The 23,144-nt window shown below is 37.3% G+C and overlaps 1 protein-coding gene across 1 annotated transcript in view; it reads right to left on the reverse strand.

The window, feature by feature from the left end:
* LOC106487961 (long-chain fatty acid transport protein 6-like) overlaps positions 1 to 22,542 on the reverse strand; it is a 39,727-nt gene extending 17,185 nt beyond the window's left edge. The window contains exons 1-4 of the mRNA XM_067315401.1: positions 22,062 to 22,542; positions 11,705 to 11,911; positions 9,425 to 9,583; positions 8,249 to 8,373 (exon numbers count right to left, since the gene is read on the reverse strand). Coding sequence (XP_067171502.1) covers positions 8,249 to 8,373; positions 9,425 to 9,583; positions 11,705 to 11,911; positions 22,062 to 22,542 — 972 coding nt within the window. The remainder of the gene's footprint in view (positions 1 to 8,248; positions 8,374 to 9,424; positions 9,584 to 11,704; positions 11,912 to 22,061) is intronic.
* Between the last annotated feature and the right edge of the window lie 602 nt (positions 22,543 to 23,144).

Raw genomic sequence — 23,144 nt, forward strand, 5'->3', positions numbered from 1 at the left:
TTCAGTTTCATTATTAAACTGAAATTAATGTGTCAGTAAGTGAACTGCAATTACCCCTTGCTGAGGTCACTGAATTATTCAAATGTACAGCCTATGCTAACGTATGAAAAACAGCACAAGAGATCCTTTCACAGAAATAATTTTTTCCACAATGAACAGAAGAGACAAATATGCATGTATGTATACACACTGATTGAGTGGGTCATTCATTAGGCTAGGAACATTCAAACTCTCTAGAAATCAAATTAACGAACAGGTGAGTGTGCTTCTATATTTATACTTTAAGAATAACAGGAGTATTGTTAGAAGTTTGCTGAAGAAACACAAACTAAGATGAACTAGAAAACAATGACCTACACTCTGCTTTTTTTCCCCAAAAGGACAAAGATAGCATTGTTTATAGAGTCAACTACTTCAATTCCTGATTTTATTCTGGCTAGTTTATATTAGTAAAGCACAAAGTCATGCTAAAGGTTTTTCTAGTGGAAAAGAGGCAAGCTATCCCTGACACTCTGACCAGTATTCCTCTCCGTTTGCAACAGTAATACCTATCGCCAATACACGGCATGGCTACTGCACTTCAGGAGATGCTCTCTTAAGGCTCAGCCCTTTTGCAGAAGTACAAAGAAGGTGTATGAAGTCATCAAAACCTGACTGCGGAAAGCAAGTTTTCTTTAAAACAGAGGACGGTAATTCACTTATTCACACATCATTCACAACTGAGCTAAATATCCTATTAGACTGCATTGTTGCAACTGTAGTACTTGCGATTTAGTCAGCTCTATCACAGAGTACCCATCTGCTGATGCAAGAGTTACTGAAGAGTACTGCAGAGCTTTCCAGAGAAAAAGCCTTAAAACTGTCACACATTTTAGCAGTCTTTCAACTATAAGAATGGAAAACCTATGCAATATAGTCTCCTTATTGTTAAATGTTTAGAAAGTATAGAGAGAATAATTATAAATGAGGGAAACTTTAAACAATGATAACTTTAAACATGTAACTAAGTTCATAGAGCTCTTTTACAGATTTTTACCTAAGTTTTATATATAACCTAATACATGACATTAATTCCTCTCAGCTTTACGTATAACTAACTTGCTATGGAAAGTGAACCACTTTCAATAAAATGTGTATAACCCTTTTAACAACATATTTTTCATGATTTAATCTATTAGTATTCATCATCTGTATTACTGTCCAGATTATTGCCAGAGTCCAAATTTAGTGCATGCATATAGGTATCCACAGTTACTGTGGCAGAAAGCTTAGGCTCTGAATAAAATGTAATAAATAAGGGAAGGATGATAAAACCAACAAATTCTAGAAATATGGTTTGGAGGTGCACAATTAGGGTGTTGTATGATATGTATGAAAATCCAAATAAACTAAATACGCAGGCACATATACTTTAAACAGATTAGGGCACCAAACAGTCATGCTTCAATTTCTGCCATATTCAGATATAACCAAAAATTAGCTTCCAATCATTATGGTGCACAGAACTGTAGGATTAGGAGAGATTTCAAGAAGTCATGAAGTACACACCTTTGCTGGGAAGTATGCTTGGCAATCCCTGTACCATTCCTGACACCTGAACAAGTTGTGGCAGATCAGCCCGTTACTGTGCATCAGCCGCTCTGCAGTAATTGTCTGCGTGCACGTTCTTTGTCTGCTGTGGTGTAGGAACTAGTTAACACTTCCTTCACTGAGAGCTAAATTCCCCCACAGGACCTTACTTACCACAGACTTAGTGCCTTGCCCTGGATGACCATCATAGACCAGTTCAAGTAACTTGTGTCCTGTGATCAGTTATTCATGCTTTGTGTTTCTGAATGTGATTAATAGTTCTCTATGGGTGATCAGAAAGGCAGGATTTATAAACTGTTTTTAGAATAACAGAAAGTTAGAATATTCTTCTAACTTTAATATACTTTCTATACTTTTAGTAACTTTCTAACTATTTGTTTTCCTGCACTGTGATTTTCTTTCCTCATGAAGTGATTTTGAAGCACAATCAGGATTCAGTCTATATTCACTTACTTTTAACAAAAAAATGTAAAAACAATACCTTTTTGAAGCATTAATAAACAAGCATTGTTCTCACCTTATAGCTGGACTTTTCTACAGCGCATTCAGCCAAGCTCTTTGAACCACATACCAAATGTCTGCATATATCATAAATCAGTTTTTGACACACTATTTCTCCATTTTGAGTGGTTGTTTCATTTGTATAGTAATTAATTGACAAGTCAAGATCTGCCTTATTACACTAAACACCACATGGATGGTAGCTGGGATTTTTCATCTGCCAGTCTTTCCTTCTTAAATGTTCTTTGTAAACTAGGTAAACCATACATGATTAAGTCACTGATAAATTAAATGCCTTTTAAAGTGCCATCAACAGTATATTAATTGGGTGTGGGAAGGATTCATGACTGCAGCAATATAAAAATGTATTCAGCAGTTGCTTAAAAGAATCCAAGAAAATAGATTCATTGTCCTAATTTTACCATTTCTGCAGCAGGAAATGCTGAGTGGGAGAGAAGCAAAGGCAACTTTAAGCAAAGGAGACTTGAAATGTTTCCTGTATTATGGCCTTGGTGAAACTAAGAGCAATCTCAGGGCCTGAGAAATTCAAACATCTGTTAAATATAAAATAAGTGCAGACCACATAAGATTTATCTTCATGTATTTACAAGAAGTGTATGTAACAATGCATTCACCAAGTTCCTATTGACCCATAAGGCCTGTTTAAAAAAAAAAAAAAAAAAAGCATCAGGCAGGTAGTACAGTGAGTATGAGATGAGAGATATCCTACTGCCATTATATTGACAGATGTAATAAATTCTTCAGGATATATGCTTACATTCACTTTACAGTAATACCCCATTATGAACTGCAACTAGAGTATTTTTGAGAGAAATACATGCTCAAATTTAAAAATAAAAGGAAAGGAAAACACGAAGGGTATTGTAAAGACAGGCAACATAAGAAAGGGGAACAGGAATTCTAGATTTATTATAAAGAGGAACAGGACACTTCCTTCCAGTTCAGGAACTGGTTGTTTGCTATGTAGCACTGCTCATTCCCAGCACTCTTTCATTAATGAATCTCCTAATAATCTACTAGGATTAGATTCTAATAGAACTGTTCTTCCTTTAGCTATTCCAATAGGAAATGTTTTCTTTACCTGTACTTTTATTACCTTAGAGACTATCTACCACCATAAAAAGTCGCTTTTGTCCCTATTCCACCCAGAAATACAAAGTAGATCCTTGGTTTTTTGGTGATTGTCTCAGGAGCCCACAAGTAAAAATATAGTACACAAAACTTTACAGAGGTCGATTCAGAGAATTAAAGCAGGCACAGAATATTCCCTGCATTCCTCTTATCCTGAGGACAACATGGAGCTTCCCTTTGTAAAAGTATGAATGTAATTCCTTGGCCTCAATACTGAGACATTTTCTGCATGACTGCAGCAGTTCAACCCCAAAAGACAAATATCTAGGAAAACAAACTGGAAGGTAGAGAATTGGTCAAATTATATGACCTCTTAAAGACTCAAAAACTCTTGAGACACCATGCCAGAATTACTAGCTAAGTTATCAGTTAGCCTTCAATGCTGGTTTGGATTTGGAAAACCAGTGCTCCCTAAGGACAAGGAAACTCTAGGAGCATTACAGCAGACCTTTGCAGGAAGATAAAGGTTATTGGTAAGAAGAACCAGAAGAGAGACATAATCATCCTGTGGACAGAGACCAAGGGAAGTAAGGCTATTGGACTTAAATATCAGAAGGCAAGAGGCAAAATGGACAGGATTATAGACTCTTGTTTCTAAATCCTTTTTTGGTCAATAATGCTGTTGTTGTAGACATGGCAGTTTAAGGCTATCACATAGGCAAAGTTTTCTTTGATACATAGTATCTTTTATTAGATTAGATCAATTGATATAATTTGGGGGGAAAAAATGCACACTTCCAATCCTTAGGTCTGTTTCGTAGCTTATCAAGTGTGCTAAATATATTCTTAGTCTAAAAGTCTATCTGTTTTTTTGAACTCCATTAAGAGTTATTACCTTGTACTAACACAGTTTACATTTTCTTTTTGGTCATTGTTCATACCTTAGTAAATCACTAACAACTTGGTTTAAGAACGCTGTCTCCTTAGTACCTACGCAACCGGTCACAAACTGAAAAAACACAGGTTACAAGAAGAATAAATGAATTACAAAATTCACACGCTGAGATAAGTAAAATCATAATGTCATATAGAGAGTATTCAGAGACCTCGATAGAAGGTGGAGACGTAGCTGTCTGTAACTGTGATACATTACTGGTTTGGGGTATTTAACAAAATGTTTATGCTGAAAACTTGCTAAGGCCCTGTCAAATTTCCACTCCACCTGTTAAGACAGAGAACAATATCTAGTCTCAAATATAAATTGAACAAAAGCATGTCTCTAACAGGGAATGAAATGGAATAGTAAGTAAATCCGGCATTGTAGAGTGGTGCCCGCTGACTCATTTCTCCTTTCTTTCCTCACTCTATCAAATTCTCTTCCTTCAAAGAAATGAGCTTCCACATGGAAGACAGAGCTATCTAACAAATATTTGCCCTGTTCTTCCTCTCTTCCCACAACACTTGAGTCAACAGCAGGGAAATAAGTGTTCATCCTGTTTGCTGATCCCAGCAGCATCAATTTTCCTCTTCTAAATCACTATTGTTCTAAGGCAGAAGAGTTTTAATAAAATAAATCTTTTCTAAAGACACTTCAGAGAGCTTAATCCCATCCAAAGGAACCTTGGCCAAACTGGATCTAGTAGACAGATTGGCTTGTTTCAGCTTAACGAAATAAAGTCTGAAAGTTGGTATGAATACTCTTATACATTTGGAGGTAACCCCAAGGAAATAGGAAATATTACTGATGCCAAATGATAACACCTGCTCAATATCAAATGGAAACAGAAAAGGACAGATATTGAAAGAACATTTCTAAGTAATCATTTAATGGCTTGTGAAATAGACTTTCAATGTAAGTAGGAGTAAACTCTAGTTTATTTAGTAGCCCAGCAAAAGCTACGCACGTCACGCACTTCAAGGTCCTTGTACTTGAGGAGAAATAAAGTGTGGGGCGGGGAGAGCCGCTGACAAGGCTTCCTTTTCTAATGAGTGGTCTTTCCAGACCACACGTTTGTTACTAGAACAAACTGGATGCAGAGCAGATTGCAGAGAAATTCCACTGCAAAAGAGTCTTCAAGAGCTGTTGCAGATGTGAGTGGGAGGCTGAAAGATCAAACAGAACAGAACTAATAAGAACAGCTAAGTCGAGCATCTATATGCTACCACAGAGACCTGACAAGAGTTCTGTCCAAAACGTATAAAATGAGAAGCGCCATGACAGTAATTTCACATGATGGAGGCCGCAGCATGGGCCTCTCCTGTGTTGATGCCTCAGCCACAGATCTTCCTGATAAATCTTCCATATTGTTTTCTTTCCACAAGGGATAAGACAGACATACCAGTGAACTGGTAGGTCACAGGTCAGAAAGATATTTTGGAAAAGAGCTAAATGGCTTTTTGTGCTAGAGTGCATCTATAGGCAGGAGAGGAAAAAGCACTTCATTTATTATGGCTTTTTCTGCTTAGAAGTCCATAATGAACTCTTTACAAATACGCAGTTTATTTCAAATTTAGTATTTGTTTTAAAGAAACAAAGGAAGCACTTTAGGTAATTCCTTTGATTTTAATATGTGCTCATTGGAAGGGCTTTACAGAATTCTAACCTTGAGAACACTGCCCCTGCAGCCTGCATGGTATCTTGATAGAGTTTTAAAACTTGTTATTAGCCAGATCTTTTGCACGCTGACAGTATATGTATTACTTCTAAAGTTAATGACACTTAAAAAGAGACAAGTTGACAAATTATTTCACCTACTTGAAAAATAATAGTGGATTGCACAATATATTTAGAATCCTTCCACTTATTTGTGTGAACATGTTTCTCTTCCAGTTCTAATGTGACAAATAGTAACTATTTTTCTTTAGGTCTAATCTAACAATCTAATAAGCTTTAAAATGTATTAATTTTATAAGCTTTTCTTTTTTTTTTTTTTTTTTGAGAAGGAACATTAGGTTTCTTTTTAGCTGGCTAGTAAAAAAGTAGAAAAGTAGCCTCACAAGCAAAAAGCCAGCCTCACATGCCAGCTCCTATTAACAAATAGGAGGGTTATTTAAAAGATAGCACGACTAACATTATTTGCAAGAGTTAAAACTCCTTTAACTTTATTATGGTTTGGGAAGGATCTAGAAATGAAAGAAAGACTTTGTGTTGATTTTTTCATATACTATAACTTTCTGTTTACATAATTATAAAGTAACAAAAAAAAAAAAAGAGAGAGAGAGCGTGCGAGAGAGTAACAGACAGACATATATCACTATTCTGAATTCACATCACAGCCAGTGGTGGTCACTGGGACATCAGACCTGGTAGTCATGCTCTTTAATCCGGAAATATTCTCTTTGCTGGGAGGCAAGCATGGACAGTGGTGTAGAAACTCTGAGCCTACCTCTACATTATTTAAATACACTTCTGAAAATTTTCAGGAGGAAAAAAAAAAAAAGATACAGTGTCTTCTGAACACTAGGCTTTTCCATTAACTTCTTCGGTCTGCAAACTGAGATATAAATGCAAATTTTTATTCCACTGGAAAACAAGCCTGACTTGCATTCTTTTGTAATTGATTAAATGCTGCTGAAGGAGAAGGTTATTATTCTGGAAAATCATAAAATGAGACTTGGATTAGAAAAGAATTTTCAGTTTCATTAATTTGAATTATTGCCACCATTTCCTGAAAGAGGAGTCATTTGAATAAAATTCACTGAAAAAGAAATAAACCCCTGCTTATGTATTTGAAGTCCAAAATGAAATTATGATATTTTACAAAGGTAAAGGGAGAATGTTCAAAGAGATATGAGGTGCAATGCACCCAACTTCTGTACCTTTTCACAAACCTCTTTGTGTTCTCTTAAACAATGTGTTAAATTAAAAGAGGACACAGTTCTTTTTGCTTAATATAATACATGTACTTGCAAGCAGTTATTTAGTTTTATTTAGCATTAAAAATAAAAGCTGTGATCATAATTTACTGTGTAAAAGCATTAAAATGCTTTACCAAGTAAGATGATTCATGATTTCATATTAAGGGCTTATTATTGAAACATAACAGTACAACCTGCAAAAGATGGATAAAACGGATGGAACAGCAGTCACTAGAAATAGCAAGATGAATTTTAGTTTCTACTGGACTAAGAATATTTGTTTCAAATGCATTTTGACCCAGTTAAACCAAGCACTTGAGGATAGAAATTAAGTTGTGTTTGCTATGCAAAAGGTCATGGCCTTGATCCATTTAGCTATGTTATTTTATACTAAATCTTGAATTAATTCCATCAAGTTTTAGGCACTTAACTTAGCCTAAACATCTTGGGCTCCCCTATCACCAGTGGGTAGATACAGGAACATACCATAAAATAGCCAGACTGCGAGTTAAATTAATTAACCTGAGTCAGTTATTAATGGCATTTACAACAGGTTCAACACATTTAGTACTTGATACACTGTAGATAGACAACACTGATGACTGCCATAGCAAAAGAAGTACTTTGAAATTAGGGCTAACAGATTCAGGCAGGAACGGCATTTTAACAAAACTAGCTTTGTTGTCTGGAACAGCTTTCTAATTGGAACAATTAACATTCTTCTTCTGAGCCGCTGACCTGGACCAAACCTCTTCAAAATTGTAAAATATGGTCTAAATGCTCTAAATTCAAGCATGTCCCACAAGCCAAAAGAGTGTTAAAACATGACCTATAAAACTTGAAACTTCTCATTCATTTATGTGCCAAGAAGCAAAGTTTTGAAAATTCCGAAAAGGCATTTTTCAGTAAACTGGGTGTTCTGAACTAACTTTGTGAAACTTGAAATAATATTTCTTTTCCACCAAACTCTACTGATTCAGTTTTCATTCCCACTGTAAATCTCTTCCTTTAATATGTTTTTTCTTAATTCCAACCATTTGTTTTTTACCGTCTACAGACAACCAAATACTTGAGGAACTTCACATAAGAAGAAGAGCTGAGGGACAAGCTCAGTACAGTTTTATTTCCCTCTTAGCATAAATACAGCAAGAACAATAAATGTACAAAGAACTTCCAGCTGGATAGCCATCATTTTGATTCTACTTACCACTGGCTGGCTGCAAAGGTAACGGCAAAGTTCTCCAATGTACTGAATGACAGTCACATTGTACTTTCTGCAGTCATGCCAGAACTGACTAGCTGAGAACTTCTTTCTTAACACACAAGTTGCACCTTTATGGAAACAGTAAAACAGGAAATGAAGCATTTTCTCTATGTGACAGCTTAGCTAGATACGTTCATTATTTCTACAAAACAGAACATGAGAGGAACTGAGACCGCTCTAATTCAGAGAACCATATAATTTGGCAGTTAAGTTGTCTTATTAGAAGATGAGTGTTCAAACCCTGGTAGACAAAGAAAGGACATGAACCCAGTCTCCTTCCTGAGTTAGTAAACCAACTGATAGACAGGGGTAAAAGGAAGACGACAGCTTCCCTTTGTTGGTTGAGATTATCCAAAAAGATTCAGCAAATATTCAGCAAATTCAGCCTGAGTTAGCAAATAGTTTGGTGATCACTGAAACCTCACTTTTCAGCAAAAAAAGTATTCATTGATGCAAATTCAGACAGAATTAATCCATAATCCTATGCATCTGATCTTCCCCCTTGCTCTGGCTTGATACTTCAGAAAACAGGATATGTTTGTCATTAAATTCCAAATAAATCTATCCTCAGAGAACCATTGAGGACACCTACGTTGTCTCAGTAAAATATTTATTTTATAGTCCATGCCAAAACAGAATACAACTTAAACGAAAATAAAAAGTTATTATTTCACGTAATGATATATCACAAAACAATATATTTACTATAAATATATTTTTCAGTCTTTTTAAGTTTACCTAAGCACATGTTAACTCTATTCCAATGTACAATACGCTACATACGTACGCTAATGTGCTATACACACTATCAAAATATTACATATCTGCCTACATTTTTTCCCAAATATAAAAGAAAATAAAAAAAAATCTTGACAGAAATAATTATAAGTAATCCTTTTTCAATATCCCCAAAACAGCTGGTAAAAGAGATCCTTCTCTGTTACAACACATCCCGCTACCCCAAAAATACAGAACCATACAACTACTCAGAAAAGAATTTTCATTCAGTTTAGGCAAAGCATTCGTTCCCGTAATGGCAGTGAACCTAAATGTGTTTTAATATGTTTTTTAAACAATTGATTCTCTATTAACCATACAATTAAATTAAATGAGCCTTACCTAATTCAATGCATCCACCGATACCAAGGAGAGATGCTGCACTGTGATAAAGAGGCAGAGTAATATAAATGATGTCTTCTGCAGTAGCACCAAAAGCCCACAGCCCAGCAGCTCCTTTGAGAACCTGCATGTGACTGATGACTGCAGCCTTTGGAAGACCTATAATGAAAACACAAAAGTACATACAAAGAATCTGTTAGAGAGAAGTCAAAATTCCTTTTTTTCTCTGGGAGGTCTCTACAATTATAACACAATCAATACTTCCTTTCATAGCCAAATTTTCAGCCATCCATTTAACTAAACAGACAAGTGGGTGCTTAATACAGTATTGTATGCGTTCGTTCCATACACAAAGATAAATAAGCCAGTTTGTAACCACGTGTTAGTCATTTAATCTGATGTCAAGTCAACTCAGATAGGAGGAAACATGAGGAAACTCCACAGCTACAGCACTATCAAATTACAGAGAATCAATGGAGAGCAAAAAGCACTTAGGGTACACAGGGACTTCCTTAACCTGAAGTGGCATTCTAGGCAAAAAACACAGTAAGTGTAATATACCTAGGAAATGTATGGGATCTACACCAGGTAGATCAATTAGTGGCTGTTTATCTAAAAGCGTGTTCCTCTAAAGTCTAGCTATTTAATTTAGAACACTGTGAAGGCTATGCAGAATTAAACATTTTCAGCAGAAGATGCTAAGAGTCCATTCTAATTAGGCTCTTCTCAGGAAGCTCCTTCACATTCAGCACAGAATTTCTGTTCAGTGACATGAAGGCCCATGTGCTAGAGCTAAGAGCTCTCCTCAGCCTACTCTCTGTTACTCATTATTTGGAGTAGGGGGAGTGTTCTTGCTTAATATCCATTCCAGACCCATACATACACACGCACAAAATCCAGGCTTGTTCCTGATGAGGAACACAGGGAACTTTTACAATTTAAAAAAATGTAATGAAACAGAACTGATGAATTCCATAACCCATCGTACTGATGAGAAGAGGAAATAAGCCTATGCTGTCAATGAACCACTCACAGCAAGAGATATTGTAGAGAAGGTCTTGAGTTTTTTTTCTTCTGCCTTTACAAACAGCTAACTACAGACTTCACAAGATAATACTCTCTTTTAACGAAGTTTACTGGCCATTAATTTTATGAGCAACCCTATGTTCTTGCATTATCAGAAAGTGTGAAAATGCTGAATTACTTCCGATTAAAACTACGTATTCCATACTCTTCAAACTAAACAACCCTTATTTTTCTAATTACATGGTACACATAAGAAATGCAATGTAAATTAACGTTATACATACAACCATTCAAAAATATTTTAAATCCTATATGACAAAAATTCATAGAGACATTACACAGAGATTCTGAATGCAGTTATAAGAACAAGACTGCAGCCTCCCTGGAGGATTCTGTAATATTGTTAAGCTAGAAATCCTTACTTTTACCAGCAAGCTCAAACAGATTTGTATTAATAGTATTTCAGACATACCTGATCTCTGAACAATATTTATAGCTTTTTAATTTTTTTTTTATTTTAGACCTACATTTTTATTTCTCAGATTATTTCCCAGAATCCAAAACAAACACATAATTATTTGTGTGGGAGAATCAAGCCATAAAATGCATCTTGATTTTAAATCTTCTTATGGCTAAAACTGCAGTGTTCAACTGAATGAGAATGCCAATCTGCTTATCTTAACAACATCATGCTGCTTCTCATGTCAGTGATCAGTATTTAAAAAGTCGTAGCTTCTTAGCTGCCGGAGCACTGGTAATAAATTCAGCCATCTGTTTCTAAACTAAAAGGCTAATAACTTAATCCTATTTTCTGTCTCTACAGTGACCTGCATACAAGGGGACTTAATGAAGAACAACTAAATGTATATTTGCTTATTCTAAAATGGCTTTCTAATGTTCTAGATATAATATTAGCTCTAATGTTCTAGATATCGTATAGCTAATATAGCTAATATTGCATTTTGCGATCACAAAACAGTATTATCACAGTTGCAAACCCCCAGAATAAGCAAAACGTTTTACAACTACCTTAGTTGTTAAATAACAAGAGGGGATAAAACTTGCACAATTTGGCAAGAAAAAAGGAAGAGAAGCTCATAAAACAGTAGATATAAATAGTCACTGATAAGAAGCGTGCTTATTTCCAACCATAATGTTTCTGGATATGAAATTATACAAAGATTCATAACAGCTTCAAAAAAAAAGTTTCTAGAGAAAGGTTTAAGAAAATGTGACTCTTTAGGAGACCTGTACCTGTTGTTCCTGAAGTAAATATGTAGAGAACAGATGCCTTGAGGTTGTTTGCAGAGCGTCGATCAGCAGGAACAGGGTCTTCAGATGCAGCTTCTATTTTGTCTAAAAGGGTATGCACGCTTGGCAAAGTGGAGTCTTTGGTCATTACCCAAACACTAACATCTTTTTGGAGATTAGGAAGAATTTCTTCCAGAGTCCCAAGCAAATCTTGAAATTCAACATAAAATAATGTTATTTACCTTACATGTTCACAAAACTAAATTTAAATGAAGTATTTTTTCCCTGACAGTTTTAATCTTTATAATAGAAAGAGGAATAATGGACATAAATAAATACAATGAAATAATGATGAGTTGGAATGGAAATTCATTGAAAATAGCGTATAATTTGGCACAAATACTGCTGACCCCATGTGATCTAAATGTCAACAAGCCATCAAGGGAAAACGGTGAGCCTTGATTGCTATCTTCTGGTTCCCACCTCACTTTGGATAACATTTGGTCATTTCTAAGACCAGAATACAGTATAGTTAAGCTTCAACTTCAAATAAATGATCAAGAAATCAGTTAATGATGCAAGGCAAATATATACACAGCCAGTAATTATAACACAGGTTTCCTTGAATGCCCTCAGCAGCAATCTATCATCAAGCAGGATTTTTTCCAAAAGCACAGAAGTGACTCATTAAAAAAAAAAAAGTCCACACTATCGTATACGTAGGTGCCTGAATTTCACAGAATGAAAATATGGTACAGGCACCTGCTTATTCAGACGCTTCTGAAAAACCATGTGGGTACTTATGTGGTTCTTTAAGTGTTTTAGATACCTCAGCAAATCTGATTTTAGGTACCTTAGAAAATTTTATTTTCCTAGAACCACATGTACATTCACTGAAAGCCATTCCTTCTATTAGCTTTTTCCTGAAAATAAATACAAATTCAATTTTATAAAATAAAAACAGTAGCATAAATAAGCAGGAAAGAAAAAAGAAAGAGTGTTCCAGATTAAACAGTAAGAAAATATAGAAATAGAGGCCAATTCTTAAGTAATGCATTTGGTATTTATGTTTATATTTTTTAGCAATTTTACAATCTGTCACATTCTCAGAACACTGCACAGACATTAAAGTACTAATCCAGCAAAATTCCCAAGAATAGAAATACTCATATTCTTGTCAATAGAACTATTCATATACTTAAAGATACATTTATACTTAAGTGCTTTGCTGGATCACAGCCTATGTAATTAATCTTGTAAATAGCCCTGTGGGTATAAATGTAAGTTATTATCTCAGTTTTTACAGATGGAAAAACAAAGTTGAAATGACTTGCCCAGAACCTCATAATGAGGCATTGCCAGAGCCAGCATCTGAACTCCTGACTTCAAACCCAAACTCTTTTCTCAAAGATACAGATACTAATAAAAACCCTTTGCATATATTTTACACCAAAATAAGCAAAAATTTTTCATCTTTCAGAAAACACTCTTCTAGTGACAGACTACTGTATATGTTTTAATGAATAACACATTAATTTCCATTACTATAATAGATAGAGAGCCTATAGTCCCTGACTAAACAATATCTTACAAGCCTGAAGCCCATAGAGGACAAATTCTGTATATTCTATGATTTTTTGCAGTGTTCTATATAAGATTTAGCAAATATACCTGATGGAGTGTGACATTTATGTTTTTCTGTACTAACTTCTTTGCGCAGCAGAATGATTTCAAGAAGAAATCACCCAAAGAATTAGGGAAATATAAAAGACAGCCTCCTGTTTCAAATATTAGAGTACAGTCCCCTTCCACTATATATAATAACAGACAGAATATAAGTAATCTTAAAGACAATAGTGTTTACTGCAAGAAACCTGATGCACTGAAAATGCAGGTTCCATTGGCATTCTGCTTTGCTGCCATAATATAAAATTAGGGCATATTTTCGCAGTCATAAATATGAAAATACAACAGTACTATTTCTAATGAAAAATAGCTATTAATAAACCTAGTGTAACACATAACAATATACTATTTAGCTTCGCATATCAATTTCTGTCTTCCTTTTAAGCATGTCTCCTAAACACACTAATAGTTTGTTTGGCACAAGTTGGGTTGAGAACCTAGCAAAAGAAACACGTGTCTGAAGTGGCTGGAGCTGCATTTCCACTCTCAAAAATGCTAAAACTCTCGCTGTTTATTGGTGCACTGACAAATCTGTGAATTGGAGCAGAAAGGAATACCAGAGATGATTTCCTAAGGATAAAGATTTCTTGGTTTCTCCAACAGTCAGTTATCATTTGACCCAGACCCAGCTGGCCATCCTGTGTGTCGCATCTTTACCAGGTAACCAGTGTGATGTACAAATACTGAGGAAAAACTGCCCAATAAATGTCATCATATAAGATTATCATGTTTACTGTAAGTAAAGTGTAATTCTATCTGAAAGTTTACCTACTGTTTACTTGCAAACTATTTTCTTGAAAAAGGCATGGCAAAAACCAGCAGAGTATCACCATTTTTTGGTGACATGGAGACTGCAGATATCAAAGGGGCCATTACTCTCCTTACTGTCCATAAATAGATTCAGTCCTGCTTTCAGTTTCTTAAATTGTTCTGTTGTTTATGTTTTTGAAAGTTATGAAAATGAAGCTGTATTACCTACCAACTGTTGATTTCTCTACTGAAGAAGTTTTTGTTGATGGCTACACAACATGAAGACATTCAAATGTATTTCTGATTTTTTAGTGTACAGTACTTCCAGATAAAATGTGCACTGAATTCTTTATGTATCTGAGTAACATGAAATGAAAGTCTATAAAAAGTAAGTGGACTTTAGTAGTTAAATTGCAATAAAGCTTAATCAAGTATTCCCCTCTGAAGGGAGAACAATGTCAACTACTAATTTCAATTATATAGACATAACAAATTAAGATTCAAGCATGAAAGCAGGACCCAGCTCCCTTTCATTAGACTGAAACATTTACTCCAAATAATTAAGGTGGATTTACTATTTTTTTAAAGTTATTCATACAATCTAAGGTTTTTGTTGTCGTACATGGGCATGTTTGTTTTTTCTAACTAGTATTGAACATTGGTTCTATGAACTGATTATACAATGGATTTTTTCTCTTGTGCACAGGAATTTGGTACTTGGAACAATATATGAACTGTTTGTATATCTTGAAAGAGATTCCTGGTTAGATAGCAGAGAACAGCAGAAACAATAAGTGATTTCCTGAAGAAAAATAAAAGGGGGGGAGGGTAATTTAAAACAGCTGCATTCAAAGAGCCAGAAGCTTGAAATTGCTTCTTGAACATGCATGAACATGGGGTGTTTGAAGGTAACTCTCAGTTGTACTAATATATTTCCAAAGAATAATTCTGATGATAGCTAACTAATGTGTTGTTCCATGAACAAAGAATTTTGTGCCAGAGGTTGTAAAAAGCTTGTTGGTCTTTATATATGGCCCTGTCCATGTGTCAGGAATACATGGAGAAGCTATAGTTCAATTATTTCTAGAGGTACCTAGTAGGTGTACGTCACCATATAGTAAAGCAATCTAGATACTTTAAGCTTGCAGTTCATCTCAGGTACTTGTTTGCTTTTAAAACTATGAAATTACATTCAGATTTTGGTTTATTTGCATTGGAAGAAATGATTATTTGTCTTAAGTTTGGCAATGTAACCAGCAGTTCTGTGTGCTGTTTACATTCTATTTGTATATGAATATTCACCATTTGCTAATTAGTTGGGTTCTACTTAAAATAAATAAATAAATAAATAAAATCTGTAATTGCTGTAAATGAAGATGCTTCTCCCAACATTTTTTTCCCCTCTTGCCTTTAAAGTGTCTCATTGTTTAACAGAAAGTTGGTGAAACAGTATGTTACATTAAATTCACATGAATACATAAAAGTCAGTTACATCTTTTGAGAAAGCAGACAAAATATGTTTTGGCTTTAAACTACTGTCCTGGGCTTCAAGTTGCACAGAGGGTTTTTTACATTATTTTCTAACAAAGAAACAATGCAGCCTATTGGCAAGCAGACACAGTCCTACACTGATGAAAGGAATAAATCAGATTATGAGATCAACTTGTACTGCACAGAAAGTTACTCAGAAAAAAAAGCTGTATGAAATGGTTCTTACAGAAATTTGATGTGTACCCTGGTTGATATGCTCAGTAAGCTATGGAAAGTCTAAACCCTTTCCCACACTGTCTGACATCGGAAAAATAACTGGCACCTGCACCCGATTCCCCAGTGACTCTCTACACTCAGTCCCCTGAACCCCCTTTTCTCACCAAGAAATAATAACAGAAATCTTTACAACTCAGTTGTGGCTCAGGATCAGTGTGGCATCTTGAAACGCCACTGAAGGCAGTAAAGATAGTAAACACAAGCAGGCTTGGGAATCACAAACAGTTGGCACTGCTTTCCAATCAAAGGGTATCTGTGATAAAGTTACACACTAAAAGAGAAGCAAGCGATTAGAGAGAGACAGTGTCAAATAGAGCGGTTAGGAGTGTCTTCTGCAGGTCTTTCACTATTCTCTTGCCCTAGATGTTTAGAGATAGCTTTGATCATTTACTCCACATAGTTAAGAAAAGATGAAGTTTTGGCAAAGTCCTAACAGTTTTCATCCATTCATTTTCCATACAATCAGTGACTAACATGTGAGTGACGATCCTGCTAATTGTATATCACACCATATGATCTTAAATCACAAACACCAAAGAAGATTTTGTTTACTTTCCTTCTCCAGGATGTAAACTCTCTTCTGGCTGAACTTCACTCCTGCCAGCATAAATTCTGCTTCAGAGCTCACATGATAAAGAGTTCAAAATACACTCAACAGTGGCAGAAGGCAATAGCCGTTTTTCTTTGGGCCGGAAGGCTTGCAGGCACTGCTGATGCCTCAGGAGTAGGAAATCCTGGCCAGCAAAATGCTCTGCTTTGAACAGCTGGGAGATACAATTCCGTACACTCCCTTTGCTCTGAGGACTGATGTAAACCAAACTCATGGACTTTAGTAACGCAATCCTTTCACCGCCGAACCCCTGAATCAGCGCTCATGATGGCAACCCTGAGATGTCCTACTAAGAGCTGAACTCTTCCCAGTAGCTACACAGCATAAATGCACTGGAAAATTCCATTCGTACCTCTCTGGTGGGATTATAAATATTGTTCAATAGCCATTGCTTTCACACAACTACTGCTCAAAAAATAAAGTGTGCTTTCTTGTTCAAGCAAGACTCCAGTAACTAGAAAAATTCCCTAGGAAGGAAGCAGTGTTTTGACACCTTAAAAGCTGCAGTTAGGGAGTACCTTACTCCTCAGTTTATCCTGTAGTTTTAAAATGAATAAGTGTGGCAGAATCTGGTAACAAACGTAGTAAGGACAAACACCTTTTAAACAGGTCAGACTGTTCTAGCTGGAAGCATCTGCTGTAAGTTAATGTTGCTAGATTTTCTCTTCTGATAGAGAGAAGGCATACAGCCTCTTAACTTCTCCTTCACAAGTTGCTCGTTTACTTACATGTTAGTTAACTGCTGTTTTATTAAAGATGCAATTCTAAACTCCAACTTTTGAATCTCTTTCAAGAAACATTCCCCAGAACAGGGTGGGGGAGGATGATAGACAGTGTTCCTGGGAATGGAAAAGTGAAAATGTTACACTAGAAATTAAAGCAAGAGCTAAAAATCCCAAAGCAGTTGAAATGCTCTGGGAATACAGCAGACAATTGAAAGGGGCTAAAGCAAAACTGTCTCGACCACAAAGCCAAATGGAAATACTAGAAAGGAAGATGAACAGAAAGTTTAAATATTGGCAAATCAGTCTGTATTTGCTTTATAGCCTGTGTTTGAATGAGAAGGAAGAAAGCAAGTTACTCGATTGTGCTAAGTGAATTAAAAGAATATTACAGTCCTAGGGAAAACAAACAAACACCCCCCCCCCCAAAAAAAAACCTTTTAAGGGTATCTATTTCATATGAGAAAACAACAAGAGGGAGAAATTTGTAAGCTTTTATAACACACTGAGACTTAAAATCAAATATTCAATTGCAGAGAGTTTGTGGAATACCCAGGTCAAAAACCAAACCCCCAAACTTAATGACCATTAGAAGATCCCAATATAGTGTTAGAAAAAGCGATCAAAATATCAGAATTGTCACACCAGAACAAGATCTGACTGCAAATGCTGGAGGAAAGGCAAGATGATATTAATTGGACTGGGTTACCAAACCACAACCTCAGAAAAACATGCAGTCGCAAAACAAAACTGAAGAGTTCAAAGAAAAGTCCACAAAATGAGAGAGCTCTTGCAAGAGGCAGCACGAAAGACTGAACAAGGTGTGGAAGAAAATGCAAGCATAAATAGTACCCAGCCTATTTGGATAAAGGTATTCCATTTGTAACAAGCAAAAACATTTTTGGAAGGGGGAAAAAAAAAAAGAAAGAAAGAAAAGGACAGGATATACCAAAAGAAGAAACAAGGTGCAATTATCTCACACAGAGGGAGGCTATACCAGCATTCTGAGCAGAGACGATTCTGCAGTAACTAACTACCTGTGGGAACCATTCCAGATATCACCAGAAAGTGGAATGTCCCTATCAACACAAATGCAATCTTAGTATTAAGTAGATTTGAATGCAGGTTCCTGATTTAATGTGCCATTACAGACAAGAATTTCAAGAGAAAATCTGGTCTTGTTGAGCACAGACAATTAATGGTCAAATTGCAGGGGGATGATTTCTATTGTGCTGCAGTATATGAGCTACATTAAAGGTCGTCCAAAATACTGAAAACACAGTTTTGTTCCTGTTTCAATTCAATTAAATGGAATTACTAAGTCAAGCCTGCAAACATGAAATGAGGTCTGATAAAAAAAAAAAAGAAAGGAAAAAAGGAAAAAAGGAAAAAAGGAAGGAAAGAAAAAAGGAAAAAAGGAAAAAAGGAAGGAAAGAAAAAAGGAAAAAAGGAAGGAAAGAAAAAAGGAAAAAAGGAAGGAAAGAAAAAAGGAAAAAAGGAAGGAAAAAAGGAAGGAAAAAAGGAAGGAAAAAAGGAAGGAAAAAAGGAAGGAAAAAAGGAAGGAAAAAAGGAAGGAAAAAAGGAAGGAAAAAAGGAAGGAAAAAAGGAAGGAAAAAAGGAAGGAAAAAAGGAAGGAAAAAAGGAAGGAAAAAAGGAAGGAAAAAAGGAAGGAAAAAAGGAAGGAAAAAAGGAAGGAAAAAAGGAAGGAAAAAAGGAAGGAAAAAAGGAAGGAAAAAAGGAAGGAAAAAAAGGAAGGAAAAAAGGAAGGAAAAAAGGAAGGAAAAAAGGAAGGAAAAAAGGAAGGAAAAAAGGAAGGAAAAAAGGAAGGAAAAAAGGAAGGAAAAAAGGAAGGAAAAAAGGAAGGAAAAAAGGAAGGAAAAAAGGAAGGAAAAAAGGAAGGAAAAAAGGAAGGAAAAAAAGGAAGGAAAAAAGGAAGGAAAAAAGGAAGGAAAAAAGGAAGGAAAAAAGGAAGGAAAAAAGGAAGGAAAAAAGGAAGGAAAAAAGGAAGGAAAAAAGGAAGGAAAAAAGGAAGGAAAAAAGGAAGGAAAGAAAGAAGGAAAGAAAGAAGGAAAGAAAGAAGGAAAGAAAGAAGGAAAAAAAGAAGGAAAGAAAGAAGGAAAGAAAGAAGGAAAGAAAGAAGGAAAGAAAGAAGGAAAGAAAGAAGGAAAGAAAGAAGGAAAGAAAGAAGGAAAGAAAGAAGGAAAGAAAGAAGGAAAGAAAGAAGGAAAGAAAGAAGGAAAGAAAGAAGGAAAGAAAGAAGGAAAGAAAGAAGGAAAGAAAGAAGGAAAGAAAGAAGGAAAGAAAGAAGGAAAGAAAGAAGGAAAGAAAAAAGGAAAGAAAAAAGGAAAGAAAAAAGGAAAGAAAAAAGGAAAGAAAAAAGGAAAGAAAAAAGGAAAGAAAAAAGGAAAGAAAAAAGGAAAGAAAAAAGGAAAGAAAAAAGGAAGAAAGAAAAAAGGAAAGAAAAAAGGAAAGAAAAAAGGAAAGAAAAAAGGAAGAAAGAAAAAAGAAAAAAAAAACTTCAGTTGCCAAACATGATACATGACCATTGCAACCATAGATGGAATCACAAGTTAAAGTCTATAGTGTAAATATTTTGCAAAAGAACATACTTTTTAGCACACCATGTTCAGGCTATCCAGAATCCTGTGGTAAGCCATGATACAACAGCAAAACATACAGAAAAGTCCAGATCATTCCCACTGATAATACAAGGCAGAAGTCCTTGAAAAAACCATACTAACACCTGACAAAAAGATGTTAACCTGAGAGTTAGTCTAACTGACTGTATCCTCAGTCTTAAATACTGAGTAACAATTTTTATAAGCTTTAGGGAAAAAGTATTATGTATAACAATTAGACAAAAACATATTATTATACAAAAAGAGTTACATGAGTTAGCCCTCAGCCACACAACAGCATACAAATCTTGAATTGCAAAATTTGGACCCCTTTGGAGGGGGCTCCTTTTTCATATGTCATGGCCAATAGTCAAGGACACACAGAATTTCAACTTCTTTCACAAGAGAGGAAAAAAAGCCCCTACATGCTGAAGAATATTGTGAAGAATCCATCAGGCTCTGGGGACTGAGCAACAATGCAAAAACTAAAACCCACGAAGGAAGACAACCAACTTGCAAAAGACTAACTTGGAGACTAATTTTTTTGGTATCTCTGTTGTATTATCTGTCTGCAGATGGTTTTTCTCTAGTGGGCAGAGGTATAAGGGTGACTGGCCCAGCAGGAGTCCTAGAACCTAGCTCTAACTTGTGTTAGATCACCATAGTTGCTGTTCCTGTCAGCTGCAGCTAGCAGACTAAGAGAAGAGAAATATGGGCCCAGTTCCTGCTTCACAAGTACTTTTCTCACTCATTAGTTAACCTCTTGTTTTATTAAAAACTCCTCTTAGATACAAGTTCTGACCCAAAGTTCTCCTTAATCACCATCCAGGAACAAGAATTACCTGAACATGAATTCTGTTCCTCAATCCATACACTGAAAAGCACACAGAGATTTTTTTTATTATTATTAAGTTAGAAGGTAAAATGAAAAACCATTTGTTCAGAAGTATGTCATTATGTATTTTGTGACCATACTTAAGTTGGCTCTCATTTCATGAGCTTGTTTTAATTACCATTCTTAAATGAGCATAATATGTACAATCAGATTAAAAGCATTTATGATTAAATTAACAATCTGCCAGAGAAAAAACTTAAATAAGTTTTTCTTAAAGCACAAATCTGCAGCAGCAGAGAGCAGATGGAAGGAAACTGCAAAAATCAGGTGTCATGGTGGCAAAACCCCACAAACTGCGTAGTAAGAATAAGACAAGAAGTTGTGAACTAAAAACAAGGCAGAGTACACTCAAGAACAGCAGTTTTAGAGGCAGAACAACATTCGTATTTGATCTTTTAAAATATCCTCCTCCAGTGAAAAAGACAAAAGGTTCTGTGTAATCTTTTAGCATTGTAGGTTCACTTACAAATTTTGACCATAAATGCTGAAATGTCTCTACAAGCCAAGTTTAGATTTTGAATCTCTGGTTTTGGTTTATGCATCTCAATAATTAAAACCTAATTACAATATACAATGTACAAAATACCTAGGTCAACATTTTTAAAATTCTTTTGAAGCACTTAAAAAAAAAAGTGTGGTAAGTTGGAAACTAATACAAAGCACACTATTACTGCCTATTCAATCAAAGCAAAGCAATTTCTTCTACAATCCAATGTCAGTTGGTTATTATAAATCAACCTCCTACGTGCTACACCTATAAAACAAAACTCTTAAGTTGTAACCTGTGGAAGAAAATCATGCCTCCAAAAATGGTTGTGCAACAAAAATTGTACAACCTGCAGCTTAGGCCTCCTAGTTCATGGTGGTTTTGATCACCAAGAGGATGGTGGTATAGTACAACAAAAGAAAGAACAACATGACTCAATAAGATTAAAATTAGCTGTTTAAAAATTTAAGAATGGGAAATGATTCCTAACATCCCATTTTAATCTTCCCTGAGACACATTAAGCAACTATTGAAGTGATTAAACACTTGTAACAAGCTGCACTCAGGTGCTGTAAATGCTCCCGCAACGTACATTTTTTAAGAACAAGTTAAATGGATGTCCCCTGGAGACAGGTATACTTGATGCTGTCTCAAGCGCAAGAGGCTTATGCTTTATGATCTCCTGAAGCCCTTCCCAGCCCTAGGTTTCTTTGATTCCACAAACACCTGGGAAAATCAGGTTTTCAGTGAAGCAACTAGAGAGGCATAAATGGGGGAGATATGACATTAAAAGCTTTGGGGGCGCACATCAGGCATATACTCTACCTGCTCCCACAACCAGTATCTTGGGCTCACAGCTGCTGAGACAGTGCAGGAGAGACCTGGAGCGGACGTTGAAGTTGAGGAAAGCCACCACGCAGCCCAGCTTGGCCAGCCCAAACCACACGTGGATGAAGTCCGGCTCGTTGCCCATCAGCAGGGCCACCGTGTCGCCCTTCCGCAGGGCGCCGCGCTGGAGGAAGACCTGGGCCACCCTGTTGCTCCTCCTGTCCACGTCCCCATAGGTGTGCACCTTGCCGTCGTAGAGGAGGAACGGCTTGCGGGGCTGCCTCTCCGCCAGCTTCACGAACTTGTCCAGCACGGTGACGACCCGGCCCCGCAGCCGGTAGGCCTCCACCCGCAGCCCGTACTTTAGCACTTTGAGCAGGTACCTCAGGTCGGCCCAGAAGTAGGGGAAGAGCAGCCTCTGGATGACGTGCAGCGACACGACGCCCGCCGCGGCGCCCGGCACCCAGGCGGGCAGCATCGGGCCGGCGGCAAGGCGGGCGCGGCGCGGCGTCCCCTCCGCCCGGACGGCCCCGGGGAACGGCGAGAGCCGCTGAGGCGCCGCCGCCGCCTCCCGCCGGGCAGCAGGTGCGCAGGAGCGGAGGCAGCCGCCGCCTCCCCCGCAGGGCCGGGGCCGCGGCGACCCCCTCTCCCTCCGTCGGGACTCACGGGCTGCTGCGAGGTGCGGGCGAGGCGGCGGCGGCGGCCGCGGAGCCGCTCGCACAAGGCGCTCGCTCCTGCCTCCGCGGCCTCACCCCGCCCCGGCGGCGGGCAGCGCGGCAGGGTGGGCGGCTCCCGGGGAAGACGGCGGCTGGGCGCGGAGAGCCCCGCCGCGGGCAGGGCGCGGGGCGGTGTCCGTTATCCGTAACGGCTCCGCCGCGCGGAGCCACTCGCGGCCGTTGGCCCAGGTGCGCCGCCCCGCGCTGAGGCGGGCGGCCGCCCGCGCCTCGCCACCGCAGAGGCTGGTGTCTTGTTCTCTGCCATCCCTCACCCCAAGACTGACCCGCCGTGCAGGCGCCCAGGGGAAACCTCTGGCCAGGAGCAGTCAGCGCCCGGACACGACGCTGGCCCCGCTGCCGTTCT

The sequence above is a fragment of the Apteryx mantelli genome, chromosome Z, assembly GCF_036417845.1.
Source record: "Apteryx mantelli isolate bAptMan1 chromosome Z, bAptMan1.hap1, whole genome shotgun sequence".
In the NCBI taxonomy this organism is placed as follows: Eukaryota; Metazoa; Chordata; class Aves; order Apterygiformes; family Apterygidae; genus Apteryx; species Apteryx mantelli.